Below are 18,896 nucleotides of genomic sequence, written 5' to 3'. Positions count from 1 at the left end.
GAGAGATCACTGTCGACAGTGTGGTGCCAGCTAGGGGAGCGTGAAGCCCTGGACGGGAGCAAAGGGCTGCAGGATGTGTGTGGGTGTGTGTGTGCGTGCATGCACATATACACACTTGCGGGGGCTCTGGGGGCAATGGAATAGCTTCTGCTAGGACAGCCTGTGCAGAGAGGTCAGACCCCAATTTGCAGATCCACAGCATGGGAGCCTGTAGAGCCCTGCTTTCCTGTGGTTGAGTCATCTCCTGGGGTGAAACCATTTACCGTGTGTGTGCTGGGGCGTGGTCATCCTAAATAGCAGCGCTGACCAGATGTGCGACATCGTCCCCAAAGCAGTCACGTAGTTGTCTTTCTAACCATTTCCTGCAGGAGGGATTCTGTGGGTAAGGGTGGGGCAGCTCTGTGAGACAGCTTAGCTGCCCAATGGGAAGCTGGCCCCTTGGTCCTTAGCCTCCCTTCTGGAAGGGTCAGGTGTGCTGTGCTCCTGTTGGGAAGCAGCCAGAAGCTGCCAGGTCAGCCTGAAGCCATGAGAAACAGCAGCTGCCTGCCCTAATAAGAACTCTCAGAGCTGCCCAGTTAACCCAGAGGGACATGCCCAAGGTGAGAGGCGGGGGGAGCTCGCTGTGCCGCTGGGGCCGCAGCTCAGCCGGTCCTGGCCGCAGGTGGTCTCGGTGAACGATGAGCTCATCCCTCAGTCGGCTAAGGCCCATGTGGGGCACGTGTCCCAGTTTGTAGCAACAACTGCAATGTGCTGACTTTTGACCTTGGGGCCTCTGTGTGAAACGAGGCAAGAGTTTTGGCGGATGGACTGAAATTTGTTATTCTGTGTCTGTCAAACTTGGGCATAAATCTGGAACTCTCTGCCTTCCCATTCTTTTTAAAACACAGCAGATATTCTGTTCTCGACCACCCCATTGGTCTCTAGCTGCATAACTTAAAAGGGAAAAAAATGAAGAGATTTTTCAGTTAGCCTTTTACGAAGCCGCCATTGGACAGTTGTCCTTTAGGCTAAGATCAGATGTGCCTTCAAAAATCAAACATCCCCAAGGCATCATGGATCCTGGAGTCACATAGATGTGTGTGGTCTTGGACAGGTCAGCCTCTCCGTGGTCAGTTTTCACATCTGTGAATGGGAGCATAATGTAGGAAGAGGGAGCTCAACACCATGAAATGGTCTGAGCAGCATCCAAGGAAGTGGTGCTTTTATATTTTTTATGTTCTGATGAGTATTTTAAATGTGATAGTTATGTTAATTATACATATGTATGGGGAGCAGTGTGATAAATTCGATTCATGTATACAGTGTGTACTGTAAAATCAGAGTAATCCACATTTCCTCTCCTTGTTCATGCTTTATGTTTGAAGACTTCAAGCTCGTCTCTTCTGTTTAATCATAAAATACATAATGGGTTGTTGTGAACTAGAGTCACCACATATCACTGTGTTTTGGTTCTCATTACCCGGCCTCCTTCATCTCCCTCTCCCTCCTGCCTCCAGTAGACCATTGCAAGGTAATGATGATGTCTCCATGATGAGAGGAATTTAGCACCCAGAGCTCCAGCTGGCTTTGGCACAAAGACCTGGCCAGGCCCTGAGTCACCCCCTTGTGTTGCAGTCAGCTTATGCACAGCTCTGTCTTCCGAAAGGCTGCACAGCCTGGCATGGGTTGGATGCACATGTTCGTGAGTGATAAACAGGTCTGGAGGGAGACAATTAAGTGCTAAGATGTTTGGAAGGATGACCTTCTGTACTCACAGGTCTGCCATTGCAACTTCCAGCTTCCAGAAATGATTACAGCAGCACAGACAGTCGGGGACTGTCTTTCCAGCAGTATCCACTCAGCCAAGGAGGGGTGAAGGCAGACGGGTGAGGGCAGAAGGCAGGATGCCCTGGGCTTCTGACTCTACCCAGCCTCTGGAGGTGGCGGGCACTGCGGAGCCTCATGCTGTCCTCCCTCCTGTAGGACCTGCCCTCACCCACCTGATGCCATGTGCCGGCCTCACAGCTCCCTGCTGACCTGTCCCTCGCCGTGGGTGTGCACCTCCCCTCCATGTGCTTTTGCTCTTTGGCTTCCCCACCTCACTGCTTCCTCACCCTGTAGAGTCTGTGCTGAGCTCACAGCTCTGCCTTGGCCATCGCCCCTTACCCCCCATCCCAACGCTTTGTCCTGCTGCTCTCAGTGATGCGGGCTCCAGTCACCTCTGTGCCCTGGAGCCCCAAACTTGTACCTCTGTCTTCCTTTGCTTTCCAAGCTATCCATGTCTGCAAGCTTCTAGAACGCAAAGTTGCTCATGGTTGGACTCTCTGTCCCTTCTCAAAGCAGACCACGTGCCTGGTTGAGGTTGGTGGTGTCCCACTTTGCAGCCCTGGGCTCCTTATCTGACCTTCTTAGTTGTCTGCTCAGCCAATCTTGCACTTTGTCTCTTTCAGAATCTCCTAACCATGAACTGGCCTTTGAGAACAGCTGTGGGCCTGGCCCTGGTTTATCTTCTATTTTAACACACACCCTTCCAACCTTGTCCTAAATCAATTCTACTCTTTAGGTAGTCCCTCAGAGGTAGGGAGGGATTTGGGTTAAACTAAGGTTTTTCTCACCCTTCAGAACTGGTTCAAATGCCTCCTCACCTGGGAAGTACTCCCTGGTTGCCTAATCAATAGGGATGTTCATCCTCTCACCTTGTTAATTGTTCTTCAAAAGTTTTACTTCTCAGTCTTAAAAACCTTCATCTCCTGCCTTCTTCACTTTCTGCCCTGCCCATTCTGACCCAAGACTCATTCTCTTTGTGGAGGAGGGACGACTATAAAGGGAGAGAAAGCAAGGTGGGGGGTGGGCAGTGAGATGGGCCGTCCTGGTAGCCCCATTCCGCCCCTGCCCCTGAAGCTGTGGGTGTGTGGTGTACATCGTGGGCTGGGGTAGGGGGGAGTCCTATGAGTAGCTGTGAAGACTATCTGGGGTTCCATCACACGAACATTTTAGGAACATGACAAAGTGTGCAGTACAGTGTGGCCACACAAAGTGGTTAGATAGTCTGAGGGTAAGAAAACCAAATGTGAATGTGGGTTAACAGACAGATGAAGCTTCTCGTTCGTCTCCTGAGTTGGTGTCTCTGGCTGTGAGACGCTCTGCGAAGCACAGCGGATGCTTGTGTGCATCTGTGGTGTCTCGTGGACACTGCAGGACGTGTGGGCGGCACCATCACCCGCCCCTGCTTTGTGTTGACGGCAGCGCCACTAAACTCGAGAGATCCTGTCGCGTCACGATGGAGAATGACTCGCTGTGTGTAGAATCAGAAATGAGGGTGTGTCTTCCTCTTGCATCTTTGCATCCAGCCCAGAAAGATTCTTGCAAGTGAAACTGTCCTGAACACACAGGCTGGGACAGAGAGCATGGGCAGTGCCATTCCGACTGTTGGCTGTGACTGTTCTGGGATGGAACTTTCTGGAATGGAAGTCGGTCTCCAGGGGTGTTAGTTGCTTGCAGGTGAAGCTGGAATGTGTCCCCACCTTAAGAAACATTGTATCCCTTTGCTGTTAGGGAAAATTGTAGCCAAATAACACAAATGCAAATCCACTCAGAAACAATGCATTAAAAATAAAAGAACAATTTGTTCATTTCTTGAAGATTTTTTCTTTTTTTTTTCTATTTTCATGAAAGTTTGTTTGGTTATAGGAAATAAAACTTTATATTCCCCATTTTGGACTGGTTCATGTATACATTGTGGTGACACCAGAAGTGATACGGACACTTGAACAGTACAGACTGTGATGTGTTTCAAGACATAAAGCATTAACAACACATTTCTGAGCAGTAATCCTTAAACCCTTCCTTATGCTACAGAATAGTCATAGCAGTTTCCTGGTCAAAAGCATGTTTTCAGTTGGTTAAGGCAATGGTTTCAAATTCCACAAGTCAGCCATCCCCTCTTGGGAAATTAATTACTTAATAATCTTGGAAACATAACGAGTAATAGTAGTTTAATTCAGTCTAAACAAATGTCCCAAAATGATGAATTAAGACACTTTAATTTGTTTTTTCTTTTTCCTGATTGTCCTTACACACCCCCTGGTCATTCTAATTATAACATTCCCTTATCCTTTCACCCTTGCATTGTGCTGTTTTGCACAAATAAGGCTCGGATAAGAACCGTAAGGCTCAGTGTGGCTGATTCTAAAATGTAGGCAGTTTTGCTCAGAAAAGATGAACACTAATCTTGGAAGCTGCCCCTTATCCTGGTAACAGACCTTGGACATCATCTACTTAATGGCCTCAGCATGGCCGCTGAGCACACAGAGGCCAAGAAGTGAAGTGGCTGTCAGAGAGACACCTGCTGACCAGTGGCAGGGTTGGGCTGTCCACTTCCAGTCTGGAGGGAAGGTGGCCTTTGGTGTTTCTAGGAAATACCTGCTGTGCCTGGGTCTTTAACTACATCTTTCAAACAAGACATTTCTTCACTATCTCCTCGTGTTTGTTTTTGGTCTCAGAAATACCACACCCTTTCCACCAACCCCCTCTGAACTCATGGATCAAGTGAGGATTTGGACTCTGGGAATCCTGAGCAGGAAATTGAGGCTGATGGGAAGAGTTAGTTGTCATTCCGGTGGAGTCACCAGGTGCCCTGCAAGTGTTTACTCATCTCCGAAACCGCTCATGTCCTAAGACTTCACGTTTTCCAAGTTTTCTTCATTTTTATACTCCACTCACACGCTGTGAATGTGACTTCGCAGAGAGAAGCCCATTTGGATGTTAAGCATGCTTGCAATGCAGTCTTTCTTGCGAAGGAGCCTCTCTTGGATGGGGACGTTGTAAACCGAAGTGCCGAGGGCGTTTCTCATTTGCTGCGTAGCTGAGAAACCGCTGCAGCCGTGCAGGAAATGGAAACGGTGTGTACTCTTCTGTTGCTGAGTAACAAATCACTACAAACGCAGTAGTACAGCCCTCACAGACGTCCTCTTCGTGGTCTCTGTGGGTCAGAGACGGGGAACAGGTTAGCTGGGTCCCCTGCACAGGGTCTCACTAGACTGAGGTCAAGGCTCTGGCCAGGGCTGGAGGGTCGGCGTCTTCTTGTCAACTCACGAAGCTCTCGAAGAACTCAGCTCTTTGTGCAGGAAGGTCTGTGCCGTGGTTTGCATGTCCCCCTAGAAGCTCAGGCTGAAACGTAATCCGCCTTGCGAGGTATTAAGCGGGGATTAGGACTGTGCGCTCATGAATGGCTTCATTCAGTCATGGATTCATAGGTTCATAGGTGATCTCAAGAGTGGATCTGTTGTAAAAGCCAGTTTGGCTCTGTCTTTAGTGTGTGCCCCTTGTACCACGTGAAACTGTGCACTGCCCCGGGACTCTGCAGAGTCCTCACCAGCATGAAGGCCCTCACCGGATGCAACCCCTTGACCTTGGACCTCCCCAACCTCCAGTACCACAAACTGAATAAACCTTTGTTCTTTATAAATTACCCAGTCTGCCGTACTCAGTTATAGCAACAGAAAAGGGACTAAGACAGTCAGATACTCCATTCTCTTGCTGACTGATGGTAGGGTTGCACCCTCTGGCCCTGGTCCCATGACCCACTTGCCCTCTTACACCTCGTTGATTCTGATGTTCAACTCAGACTTACAGGGCTCACATGGGTGGGTTGGCACCCTGGTCGGTCTCCCTATTGTTCAGCTCATAATCTATTGATGGGTCTCCTTGGTTCCATCCCCAGAAATGACTCCACCACACCAGTAGGCCCACTTCACTCAGGAGTCCTTGCTTGGGCCTGTAAGCCAGACGTGGGGATACTGAGGCTGTCTCACAATCCTGCAACCACGTGGGGGTAGCACCTGTCCTTGGAAGGAATATCAAGTGGGTAAACTAACTAGAGGCACTTCCTAAAATTGTTGTCAGTGCACCCTGTTGTATTGAGAACTGTGACTTTTTTAAGCCTTGCCATGGCAGAAAATGCAACCCATCTCACAAGAGCCTGTGGTCCCCAGAGGAATGCAGGCATTTGCCTGGGTAGGGTTAGAACAAGGGCATTTGCAGGGTGGCCCTGGAGTACTGCACCCCCTGGGGACTTTTCCAGTGCAGAAGAATGGTCACATGTCCTGTCCACCTGAACATCACACCATGCTCAGTGACCTGGAAGCTGGAAGTCCAAGTTCCAAGTGCTGGCAGGGTTTGCTCCTTCTGAGGCTCTCTCCTTGGCTGCTTCTGTGCTGTGTGCTCTCATGGCCTCTCCTCCGTATGTGTGCACAATCCTGGTGTCTCTTCTTCTTGCAAAGACACCAGTCATATTGGATTAAGGCCCATGCTTCTTGCCTTATTTTAATTTATTTAATTACCTCTGTGAAGAACTCATCTCTAAAGATAGTCACATTCTTAGGGCCTGGTGCTTAGTGTTTTAGCATATGAATTCTGAGGAGGGCACACAATTTAGAAAACACCAGAAAAGACTGGCAAAATAGCAATTAAATATTGTACTCCCAATAAATAGCTAGATGAATGGATTATTAAAAAAATACAAAATAATAGTAGAAATGCAGCATGCTGGGACGTGGTAGGGTTGGGGTAGGCCAGATTCAGCGCCAGGTGCCCCAGCTTGAAAGAGTTGACAGGATTTTGAGCCTCAATGGGGAATCTTCTTCCTTTGGATTTGGACATAGCAAGGCAGCTCCATCATGCTGCCCCTCCACAAATGGTTTCTGAGTCTGGGTTCTCCAGGGGCCAGCTCACTATGAATTCTTGTGGCCTGAGTAGTTGTGTGTGTGTGTGTGTGTGTGTGTGTGTGTGTGTGTTTCAGGAGCCAGTGTTCAACCTTCAGGCCTCGTGGAGCCTGATTTTGCTCATGTGACTTTCCATAGCCTATGTGGCCCTCCCACCCACTGTGGACCAAGGTCTCCACATAGCACCCCTGTTGCTTGGTCTCAAGAGTGGGAAACTGAGTGGTCTCAAGAGGTTTTGGGGAAATTCTGCTCTGAAATTACTGCCTAAAAACATGTTCCAGGTGGAGCTAATACTTTATGATTACAAAGCAGATGGAAACCAGCCTTATTTTTGATGAGGTTTATAACTGGAATGTAGTTAGCATAAACACTTAGTGCTGCAGGGCCTAGGAACTGTGTTTCTCTGTCCCCTCCCCATGGTCATGATTGTTGTCCTGAGGAGCCCTGTGGCACCTCAGCTGCTCCACTGACTCCTGGGTAAATGCTGCCCTCCTCTATGGCAACAATGAGTTATCTTTGGAAACTTTCTTTCAAAGGCCCTTTCACATTGCTTTGTACTTTCTTTAGGAACTCAACAAATGGCCACAATAAGGAAGAAAGTCTAAAAAGTTAATCTTAACAGTGATATAAAGTCAAGGTCTGATCTTTGGAAAAGGAAATAGAAACGTGGTTGGAATATTTTAATATGTCAGACCTCAAGGCTGTCTGCCCCTATGCCAGGAAGAGGTCAGACAGTTTGGCAGTAAGCAAGAAAGCAGGTGATACTACTACTTCTTTATATGTTTACTTAAAAAGCAGAGACATCATCATCAGAAACAGAGAACTCCCATCCACTGGTTAATTACCTGAATGCCTGCAACAGCCAGAGCTGGGCCAGGGCATAAATAGAAGCCAGGAACTCAAAGTGTGCCTCCCATGGTTGCACCATCCCATTGCTTGCGCTGTCACTGCTGCCTCCCAGGGTGAACGTTAGCAGGAAGCTGGAACTGGGAGCAGAGCCAGAACCCAAATCCAAGCACTCTGATATGGGATGCAGGCATCCCAGTGACATCTTAACCTCTGCGCCAAATTCCTGCCCCTCACTGCCACTTGGTTGCCTTGTCGGAGAGCCAGCCGACCCTGGGGCTAAGATATGATGGGTCAGGGCTTGGCCATGACCACTGGGCCTGGAATTTCCCTGGGGTAACCGTGGTGGGGCCTATTGGCCAGCAGGCAGTAGGGTTGGTCCCAGGTAGTGACACAGCTTTGAAACATGCTTGTAGGGAGTGATGGGTTGACGTAAATTTGTGGCCACATCTAAGACTCCAGGGTCATTGTCTAGTGGTTGTGTCTTGCCATGCATTAGTTTTGAGGACAGAAGCTGAATATTTACATTATCTTTGCTCTCCCTGCACTGTCCAGACCTGTGTTTTGTATGTATTGGTTGTGGATCTTGAGTTAGACAAGTGCCAAAAAACAGAGGCTTAAAAGGGAAGGAGATACTTACAGCATCTGGAGCAACTGATGGCCGGAAGCCCCTTGAAGATGCCAGAGATTCCCTGAGATCCACACCTTGGAATAAAATAGAAGTGGAAACATTGGTGGGTGGCTTCCTAGCCCTTTAAACCCTGCACCCTTCCCAGTGCTCAGTAGTCTGATGGATGAGGCTAACCTGGTTCACCTGAGACCCAGACTTGCTGCCTCATCCTCTCTAGGAACTCAGGATAGGAGTGGGGTTTCATGGGCAGATGGGAGGACCTGTAAGGAGCTATGCTTAATGGGATGTGTTTTTAGTGCCTTTTTCTCAACAGTGTCACCCAGAGAATTTCTTGATGTGATTTCTTCGTACAACATGTCATGTTAAAACAAATTATGTTGCTCTACATATTTGAAGATGGTCAAAGTTGTCTTCAAGGATCTTTTAAAACTAGACTTTATAGGACTAAGTGATATATTTTTCCAGGGTTAAAAAGTCTAGAGAAGGAATCTGCAAATACCATTTTCATCTAAATGCATACGATAGCAACCAGCAGATCTTGACAGCCGAATATGTCGCTCGTAGTTCTAAGTAGTTGATGTTCTCTGCTTCATCTTGAATGCGCTGAGGATGTTCCTGCTGTCTGCTCTGTTCTGCAGAGAACAATGAACTGAAAAGAGATTTGCTCAAAGGTGGAGCAGGGATCAAGGATCCCACATGCCTATATTCCTCACTGCCAAGTGATTTGTTGACCTGTTGGAATTTTTTTTTAACATTTATTTAATGAATATAAATTTCCAAAGTACAGCTTATGGATTACAATGGCTTCCCCCCGCCATAACTTCCCTCCCACCCGCAACCCTCCCCTTTCCCTCTCCCTCCCCCTTCCATTCATATCAAGATTCATTTTCAATTCTCTTTATATACAGAAGATAAGTTCAGCATGTATTACATAAAGATTTCAACAGTTTGCACCCACATAGAAACACAAAGTGAAAAATACTGTTTGAGTGCTAGTTATAGCATTAAATCTCAATGTACAGCACACTAAGGACAGAGATCCTACATGAGGAGTAAGAGCACAGTGACTCCTGTTGTTGACTTAACAAATTGACACTCTTGTTTATGGCATCAGTAATCACCCTAGGCTCTTGTCATGAGTTGCCAAGGCTATGGAAGCCTTCTGAGTTCACCAACTCTGATCATATTTAGACAAGGTCGTAGTCAAAGTGGAAGTTCTCCCTTCAGAGAAAGGTACCTCCTTCTTTGATGACCTATTCTTTCCACTGGGATCTCACTCACAGAGATCTTTCATTTAGGTGTGTTTTGTTTGTTTGTTTGTTTTTGTTTTTGTTTTGTTTTGTTTTTTCCCCAGAGTGTCTTGGCTTTCCATGCCTGAAGTACTCTCATGGGCTTTTCAGCCAGATCCACGTGCCTTAAGGGCTGATTCTGAGGCCAGAGTGCTGTTTAGGACATCTGCCATTCTATGGGTCTGCTGTGTATCTCGCTTCCCATGTTGGATCGTTGGAATTTAAGTACAGTTTCCCATGGCTAAATGGCGAGTGGCTGATAACAAAGAGGGGTTTTGGAGGATGAAGTTAATGTCAACTATGTAGATGGACAGGCAGATAGATAGATGGATAGATAAATAGTGTGTGTACACACACACACACGTATCACACATGTGACAGAGAAACTGGGAGAAAAACCATTAGTAACTCCAGGAAACAAAAACATTTGTCATCTCCTTGCTCAGGAGTTAATATATACAAAGCCATGTACTGCAAACACTGACTGCTGATTTAACCCATTTTCTAAAAAAGTGTTTTAATGATGCTATTTTTTTCAAATATTTATTTATTTGTTTGAAAGGCAGAGTTACAGAGAGAGGGAGAAACAGAGAGAGAGAGAGAAAGCGAGAAAGAGAGATTCCTGTTGGTCCACTCCCCAAATGGCTGCAATGGCTGGGGCTGAGCCAGGCCGAAGCCAGGATCCCAGAGCTTCTTTTGGATCTCTCACGTGGATGCAGGGGCCCAAGCACTTAGGCCATCCTCCGGTGTTTTCCCGGGTGCATTGTCAGGGAGCTGGATTGGAAGTGGAGCAGCTGGGTCTCGAACTGGTGCCCATATGGGATGCCAGCATTGCCCATCATGCCACAACACTAGCCCCGTTATTGTTTTATTATGATAAAACACACGTAACATAAAATTTGCCACTTTAACCACTGTTAAGTATACAATTCAATGACACTAATTATACTCATGGTGTTTTTTAACTGTCACCACTATTTATTTCCAAAATTTTTCTATCATCTCAGACAGTAACTCTGAATTGATCAAATGATAACTCCTAATCTGCCTCCCCTGGTTCTTGGTAACTTCTAATCTACTTTCTGTTTCTGTGAATTATTGGCCTATTCAGGAGGAGCTCATGTAAGTGTAATCCTGCAATGTTTGTGCTTCTGTGAAAGGCTTGTTTCATTTAGCACAATGTTTTCAGGGTCCCTGTGTATTATAGAATTCCTTTGTATGACTGAATAGCCATACTATTATGCACAAATGCGACATCTATCCATTTGTCTGTTGATGTCACTTTGGATGTCTTCCACCTTTCAGTTTTGAATAAAGCTATGATGAACACTGGCTTGCAAGTGCTTGCTTTTGGTTCTTTGGGGTATATACCTAGGAGTGGTCACTGGAACCATTTCCAATTTCCCAATGAACAATTCAGCAGTGGTTAGTGTACTCACAGTGTTGTCCGGCCCTCAGCACTGCTGGTTCCAGAACATTTTCATCACCCTAGAAGGAAACTCCTACCCATTATCAGTTATTCCCCACCTCCCCTCGTCCTAGCTCTTGGCAGCCGCTAACTCTTCTTCTGTCTCTACAGATTTGCCTATTCGGGACATTTCAAATAGAGTGAAGCAATATGTGACCTTTACGAATTTTCTTTCTAATACACCTTTTTCTTATGGGCATTTTCAACAAAAATACAAAGAATTATTAAGTGAGCTGTCATCCAAATTCAACCTTGGCCAAGCTCTTGCCAGTCTTGTTAACCAAGCTCTCTTTACCAGGGAAGAGAAGAAGTACGTGAACCGATTCTGGAAAGAAATCCGCGTGGGAGACTTTGTGCAACTTCGCTGCAATGAGATCATCCCTGCAGACATTCTGTTGCTCTCGTCCAGTGACCCGGATGGGCTGTGCCACATTGAGACCGCCAACCTGGACGGAGAGACCAACCTGAAGCGGCGGCAGGTGGTGCGTGGCTTCTCAGAGCTGGTAAGTGAACTGAGTTGCCAAGGGGTCACAGCCCACGTGAACTCCCATGCCAGCCCTGAGCATCACACCCCTTGTATCTACCCCTCGGTCAGGCCAGGCTACTTCTCCCACCAGACAGATCAAAGGGGCTAAGAGAACTCCCATCTCCCCACGTGCATGACCAACCTGGACCATGGTGAGCAGCCCTCAACTGTTTCTGATTCTGATTTCCGCTTAACACACTGTCTCAGGACAGTGTTTGGAGCCCCTGCAAAGGTACAAGGGACAGTTACAACAGTTGGCATTATGAGCTACTGTGCCGGTTCACTGAATGGCAACTAGCAGAAGCAATGCCTGTTCCCAGAGGGTAGCTCTGGAAGATTTTCTCCACAAGGGAGTCTCTGAGTTCAGCATTAGGTCTTCAGTAACTGCTTTCTGCTTTAGATGCTCACCAGCCACCACGCAGCAGGACCAGGGGTGAGGAGGAGGAAGGGAAGTTGGATCTGACCACTGCACTCCCACACAAGACTTGCAGCCAGAAAATACAAATTCCTTCGGGGTCCTTGACCTTCAGTCCATACCTAGGTGAGGAAGGGAGGGCTGCTCCTCTCCAGGTCGGCAGAGGTTGCACCATGCTAATTTCAAGTAAAATCAGAGTGGCCTGAGCCTCAGAGACCAGGTGGTGTCTAGAAGCAATACAGACTCTCGGTCAGGCCCTCTTCTCCTAACCCTGCCCTGCCCTAGGTTGCCTGTCTGAGTCATGCCTTGGAGATCTGGCTATCAGCCCATACAGAAGGATGCTTTAAGAAGTGGTCCAAGGGACTGAGTCCTGCATTCACAGGGAGGATGCCACAGAGGATTTTCTTCATCTGACATTCGGGGCTCACTCCCCACTCCACACACACCATGATCTCCTTCAGGAAAAAGTTCTCTCTGGCCTTAGGATCCATCAGTTTCTCTGGAGCAGTTGGCTTCATTTTGCAGGTTGTGAATCCCAAGAAGGCACTGTTGGCGTTTTGGGGGATTAGCATTAGTTTCACGGGGTAGCATTTTTGGGGGATAGCATCTGCCTTTGGCCCGTGACGTGGCCACGCATGTCTCATCACCATCATAGGTGAACGTGCCTGTGTACCCTTACAGAATGCCAGGCAGGTTCTGCACCCTGTGGGCTGCCTAGCCTGCCCTGGTTAGTGGCCATCTCAGCCTCACTGCTACAACTCTCTCACCATGTGACAAGCCCCCGACTTGCCATTCTACCTCCTTGTCTCCACCCCTACTTCCTCATTTATTTTATTTTTAACCTTCCTTTTGTGTTAAGTGTATTTTAGGAAGCTGCCTTCAGTGTTTTTTACAGGAATGCAAAGCATACATAAAAATTGATATTAGTATATTTTTTAAAATTTCATTTTTTAAGGAATGCAACTTCCTGCATTTGATATATACAGGCTTGAGAACATGATGCTTCTTCCCCCCACCTCCCACCCACCCATACGCCTGCCTTCCTTCCTCCTCCTCTTCCATTCCCATTCTTATTTTTTACAGAGATCAATTTTTCAGTTAATTTTTATACTCCTAAAACTAACCCTTCACTAAGTAGAGAGTTCATCAATTAGTATGAAGGAAAAAATCAAAACCAGACAGATAAACAAACACTATTGTTCCTTGATAGTCAAGGCAAGGGCTGTTCAAAATCAATGCATCTAAAGTAATGGTTTCATAGTATATGTCTTTAAACAAATTCTCTGGAGAGCTGGGGACAGCCTTTGTCAGGGAGTCCCAGAGGCCCAGCACTGCTTTTGGTAATGAATGTGGGCCCTGCCCTCTGCCTCACCCAGGCCTATGTGTGCACCTGTTGCCTTAAGTAAGAGAGTGGGCTTGTTGGGAGAGTGGGCCACACTCCCAGGCTTCTCTACCAGGCTTGCCCCAGTCTCAAGACACTAAAGTACCCAGGGCCCTAGAACTAGCACTGAAACCTGCAGTGGGACAGTGTCCCCTTCCCAGTTCTCATGATCTCATCACAGAGTTAGGGAGAGATTGGGGGGGGGGGGCTACAGGGCTCCAATGTCACCCTCCTCCAGGAACGCCTCTGTGCACGTAAGTGAAAGTATGTGGATAGCTGGCTGGTGGAACTCCTGTGTGGAAAATGTGGAGAAATGTGAGAACCTCAGAGCAGCCTGCCCATGCCTGGGGTGCTGGGAAGGCCACAGCCTCAGGACTGTCTCTGACACCATCCTGCTTACTAATCATTGTTCAATATTAATAATGTTGTGGGCTCTTGCCATGTATTCAGAGAGGAATTCCGAATACTGGCTCAAATAGAGAAGACAACATGGTAAGTTTCTAAGGATTTGATTCAGTGAGAGAAATGTGCAGGAGACTGAGGGCTTTATTTAGGGGAGAAAGAGAAGTCTAGAGGCTAAGCTGGGTCCATACCAAGCAGAGAGCAGGCCAGGAGCCACGTGGAGCAAGCGTATGGTCATAAGTGGCCACAGGTAGCTTAACACGAGTAGCGAAGCGAAGGCAGAGACCAAGAGGCTGTGCCAAAGGCACAGGCAACAAGGAAAGGGCCCGCAGTGTTCCAGGCCTTTTAGTCACTTCCAAAGGGGCGTAGTCACGTAGCCTGATTGGCAGATAGGCGTACAGGTGGGGTCAGGTAGGGGCATGAGATCACACAGGGGCGTGGTGAAGGCGTGGTCTTCCAGCTCACAAACCTAATCAATTTTATCCTCTCTGCCTGCCTACATCATCTCCTTGGTCAGTGGTCAGTTCTCAAGAGTTAACTTCCTGGTTTCCTATCCTGCCTTCTAATCTTTTCCAACTTCTGAACTCGATGGTGTCTGAAATCCTCCCTCACCGGCTTCCCCCCACAAACGGCTGCAGTACTTCCAAGCTCAGCATGCTTTAACGTAAACACATCGTCTGCAAGTGGAGTGTTTGAACCTCAAGGGCCGCAAACAGACACAGCTTGTGTCACCCTCCTGGGGGACCCGTGAATGCCTGAGGAGGTGACTAGAGCAGAGTTGTAACGTCGTCAAAACGCCCATAATTCAAACCAAACAAATCTGACTTCAAGAAGAAAGCTGCTTTGTCAGCCCCAAAGTTCTTCAATGTGCAGTGCAATCTGCTCCTTGTTATTGGTGTATATTTTTCACTTCCTGCTTGATTTTCCTTTTTTCTTTCCCCTAAATGTCCACACACATGTGTCTAGTACCTGAATCCCCCCCCCCCTTTTTTGACAGACAGAGTGGACAGTGAGAGAGAGAGACAGAGAGAAAGGTCTTCCTTTACCGTTGGTTAACTCTCCAATGGCCGCCGCGGCCGGTGTACCGCGCTGATCCGAAGGCAGGAGCCAGGTGCTTCTACTGGTCTCCCTTGCAGGTGCAGGGCCCAAGCACTGCACTCCCGGGCCACAGCAGAGAGCTGGCCTGGAAGAGGGGCAACCGGGACAGAATCTGGTGCCCCGACTGGGACTAGAACTCGGTGTGCCGGCACCACAGGCAGAGGATTAGCCTAGTGAGCCACGGCGCCGGCCCTGAATCCCCTTTCATGCATTATTATTCTCAAATATTTGAACCACTCCTTGGAAAAGAAAGGCACTACATCGCCTGCTTCTCATAGGCCAGGAGCTGAAAAATCAGGATTCTAACTGCAGTGTGCCAATGCCAAGAACACTTAAGTACTCTGTACTTCAGTGAATTCTTCATGAAGTAGAGTTAGCAAGTCTCAGATAAGGAAGAAATGATAGTGATCTATCCGTGCTGTTCTGTGTTAGCTACAAAGCAGTAGTTTTCTGCCAGATAACTGATCAGGTGAAAGTGCTGGCCCCTAGAAAAACTCAAACTAGAAGAGAATTGAAAAACATAGGGCAGGAATCAGAGATTACCTTGGCGTTAGTGCAGGACCTGGAAGTATCCACCAAGGTCCAGTCCAGAGACAGAAGCACATGTGATTCAATGAGGGCAAATTTGATCTAAAAGACTCTTACTGGGAGATTGGGAGTAAGAAGCAACAGCGACCCTGAAGAATAAAGAAGAGCCAGTGCAAAGGACAGCCACACCCCTGGGTCTGAGAGAGACAGGTGCTCCTTACTCAGGGAAGGGGCACGGCCGTGGCTCCTAGGATACCAGAAAAACTACAGGGGCTGCCCTGCAGGAACGTACTGGACACCTTGCAGCTATCCACAGGGTGAGGCCATGCCTAACAACCTGCCAGATGCCAGGAGCCAAGTCAGCACGCCTGGAGCCAGGGCTGGGGAAGCCACCCTTAGTGTATGGCCGTGGATCCCACAGTTGTTAAATACTCTTACTCTCTAGAGAGCCAGCACCCTAAAGCCCCAGCTTCTGAGGCTGGGGGGCCCTGAAGAAGGTGCAGGGAGCAGATCCCAGGCTGGGATAGGACCCATACTGCCTGTGCTCCTGACTAGCCTGCACTGGAACACAGAGAAAGTTCTAGAGGGGTCAGGCAGTGGAGAATAAATATCTATCTCCCCCAACACACACCACACACCTTCCACCTGAAGGCCAGCCCCTCCCTTCTCTACCCCCCTCTGGCACCCTCTACCGACAAGGCAAAATTTAACTTCTCCATTTTCAGAATGAAAGTCCACTTAGGAAGTGCTTGTTCGGTTGGGATACTAAGAAATGAGCTTTGTGATGCACGTGCTGTCAGGTCTAGTCATTTAAGTCAACAGGAACAGTAGCTGGAGGATTCAAACCTGTTCATCAGCTGATGTCCTGTGTTGAGCAGGGAGAAGTTCCAGGGCTTCCTGTTACAGGGACGCAGCCATCCACAAGGTCAAGTCCATTGTACTGTGAGGGCCATGGAGGCTTCCAGAAAGAGGGGCCTGAAGCGCTTTCTGAAGGCTGGGATGGAGAGAGGTAGGGTGCCAGGGGTCTCGGGCAACGTCACAGGCCAGAAGATATCTCAAAGTGGAAATAGAGTTGTATTTAGGGAGGAGCATTGCCTAAATTTTATAGTCTAGAGGTTACTCAGAGAAACAGGAGGCAGAGGACATGACCCAGCCAGACCTTGGATTGAAGGCTAAGGCACCAGTCATGGCTCTGGGACATTAAATCACTCAGCCATTGAGTTCCTGGCTAAGGAAACTTAGATATCGGGAATTGAAGATAAATATTTGATTTAAAGGTGGAGCTGAATGACACCATTCAAGAAAGAAGAGAGGAACCTCAATGTCAGTCATTGCATCTAAGGACAATAACTGACATGTGTTCAGCCCTCCTGAGCGCCTGACCTTGCAGTAGCTCTCATAGCAGAGCACACGTTTCTAAGACAATTTCAAACGTTCTAAAAAATAAATCCTGGGAGATAATGATTACAACACAGTGTATTTTTTTTTTATTTGCGAAGCAGCTGGCTCACTCCCCAAATGTCCACGATGGCCAGGGCCAGGCCAGACCACAGTCAGGAGCTGGAGACTCGGTCCAGGTCTCCCACATGGATGGCAGGCATCCAGCACTTGAACCATCACTTTCTGCCTCCCAGATTCTTCAGGAGCAGAACCCTGGGCTGCGAATCAAAGCCAGACACTGTGATATGGAACATGAACATCTCAACTGGTGTCTTCTAATTTCCAGAAGGAATTTTAGAATGTTTTGTAAAACGCATAACCATCAACAAGACAAGTTACAACTCTTACCCCTTAAAAAAGAAAAAATATGTAAAATGTTAGGATAACAGATATTATACTCTTTTTTTCATACTCTATAGATTAAGAGAAACTCTATATATTAATGAGTTATTATTATATTAAGAGAACTCTATATATTAAGAGAAAACGTGGTAGTGATACCCAGTTGCATCCATTTTTTTGCAGATGTCAGGATTTCATTCTGTTTTATGGCTGAGTAATACTCCATCATATGTATGTGTATATATATTACATATATATATATGTATACACTCATTTTCTCTATCTAGTCATCAGTTGTTTTAACTGCTGAGTTAAACATCTGCCCCCATATCATTTTATAGGCAAGAAATAGGATAAGTGGAGCCAGGAGTTCCTCTCAGGATACCTCCTCCCCTTACCCAGCCCTCAGTCACGGTTGGGGGGCAGCGAGTAGGTTTTCTCACCTACGGAGTTGGCATAGCACTTTCCCACAGGCAGGTCTCCCCTGTTGCTCTGGGCTTCCACTAGTGTTCATAGCACAGTCAGACCTGAAACCTTGCCTCTCTTCACATTTGTAGCCATTTCTACAGAATTAGGAGCTCCCTAGGCTGATATGTTTAGTAAAAAAATCCGTCTTTGAGATTCATTTTTGCAATTTTTTAAATTTATGCAACAGATATTTACTGAGAATCTATTATGTCTTGAACAGTGCACCGATCAAAATTAGGAGACCCCTTTCCCTCCGTGGGGCTTGTATGATATATGTAAATAAGTAAATGAGGTAGGAAGAGCAAATGGTACAGTAGAAATAGGGACATGGAATGTTAGGTGAATACCGGAATCTCAGTGGCGGGTGGGAGAACAGCTGCGGAACAGCTGGAGGGAACAGACCCATCGGACAGATCTGCCTATGGGGAAGAGCCGTCCAGGAGGTGACTTCCGTAATGATGAGTTTACTGAGAAAATAAGTCCCAGTAGTGTGTCTCTTGGGTGGACCTGTTGGATAACTGCCCACATTTCCAGCTATACCCGCAGGCCATTTGTATAGCCCTGTTTAGCACAGTAATTGTTAGGCCTGCAGGAAAAGCTGTCCCGCACTCTTCCAAGGTTTGTGTGCATGTTGTGTATGCATGCTGGTGTGTGTTCCAAATAAGGAAACAGGTAGGGAAACTTTCCTAGAGTAGAAAAGAGTGAGAAGCACTACTTTAGAAGAGGGACGCTAGTCACCTCCCTTTTCCACGGTCTCACTTTGGCAGTTAAGGGGCAAGTACTGAAATAGTCTTCCCTCGCAAGACAGGTGAGCACAGAACAGTAGGATCTTTTCCCCTGGAGGGGCCACACTCACTTACCTTTCACTGCAGTAGATTGCAATAGGCCTTCTGTTTTACAGGGACAGACCCAGGATACATAGGTCTCAGTGTCAGCCACTCTTTCAGGCTTCCACCGGGGCACTAATCATTCCTAACATCCAGACCCTCTCTGATTCTTTTTTTTTTTAACTTTTATTTAATGAATATAAATTTCCAAAGTACAGCTTATGAATTACAATGGCTTCCCCCCTCATAAATTCCCTCCCACCCGCAACCCTCCCCTTTCCCTCTCCCTCCCCCTTCCATTCACATCAAGATTCATTTTCAATTCTCTTTATATACAGAAGATCAGTTTAGCATACATTAAGTAAAGATTTCAACAGTTTGCACCCACATAGAAACACAAAGTGAAAAATACTGTTTGATTACTAGTTATAGCATTAAATCACAATGTACAGCACACTAAGGACAGAGATCCTACATGAGGAGTAAGTGCACAGTGACTCCTGTTGTTGACTTAGCAAATTGACACTCTTGTTT

At 47.2% G+C, this 18,896-nt stretch overlaps 1 protein-coding gene across 1 annotated transcript in view; it reads left to right on the top strand.

Annotated features, from left to right (window-relative positions):
* Positions 1-18,896, top strand: part of ATP10A (ATPase phospholipid transporting 10A (putative)) — a 181,647-nt gene that overhangs the window by 77,937 nt on the left and 84,814 nt on the right. The window contains 1 exon segment of the mRNA XM_051822233.2: positions 11,234-11,438. Coding sequence (XP_051678193.2) covers positions 11,234-11,438 — 205 coding nt within the window.

The sequence above is a fragment of the Oryctolagus cuniculus genome, chromosome 12 (genome assembly GCF_964237555.1).
Source record: "Oryctolagus cuniculus chromosome 12, mOryCun1.1, whole genome shotgun sequence".
Lineage (NCBI taxonomy): Eukaryota > Metazoa > Chordata > Mammalia > Lagomorpha > Leporidae > Oryctolagus > Oryctolagus cuniculus.
This window is presented reverse-complemented; position numbering and strand designations above follow the sequence as displayed.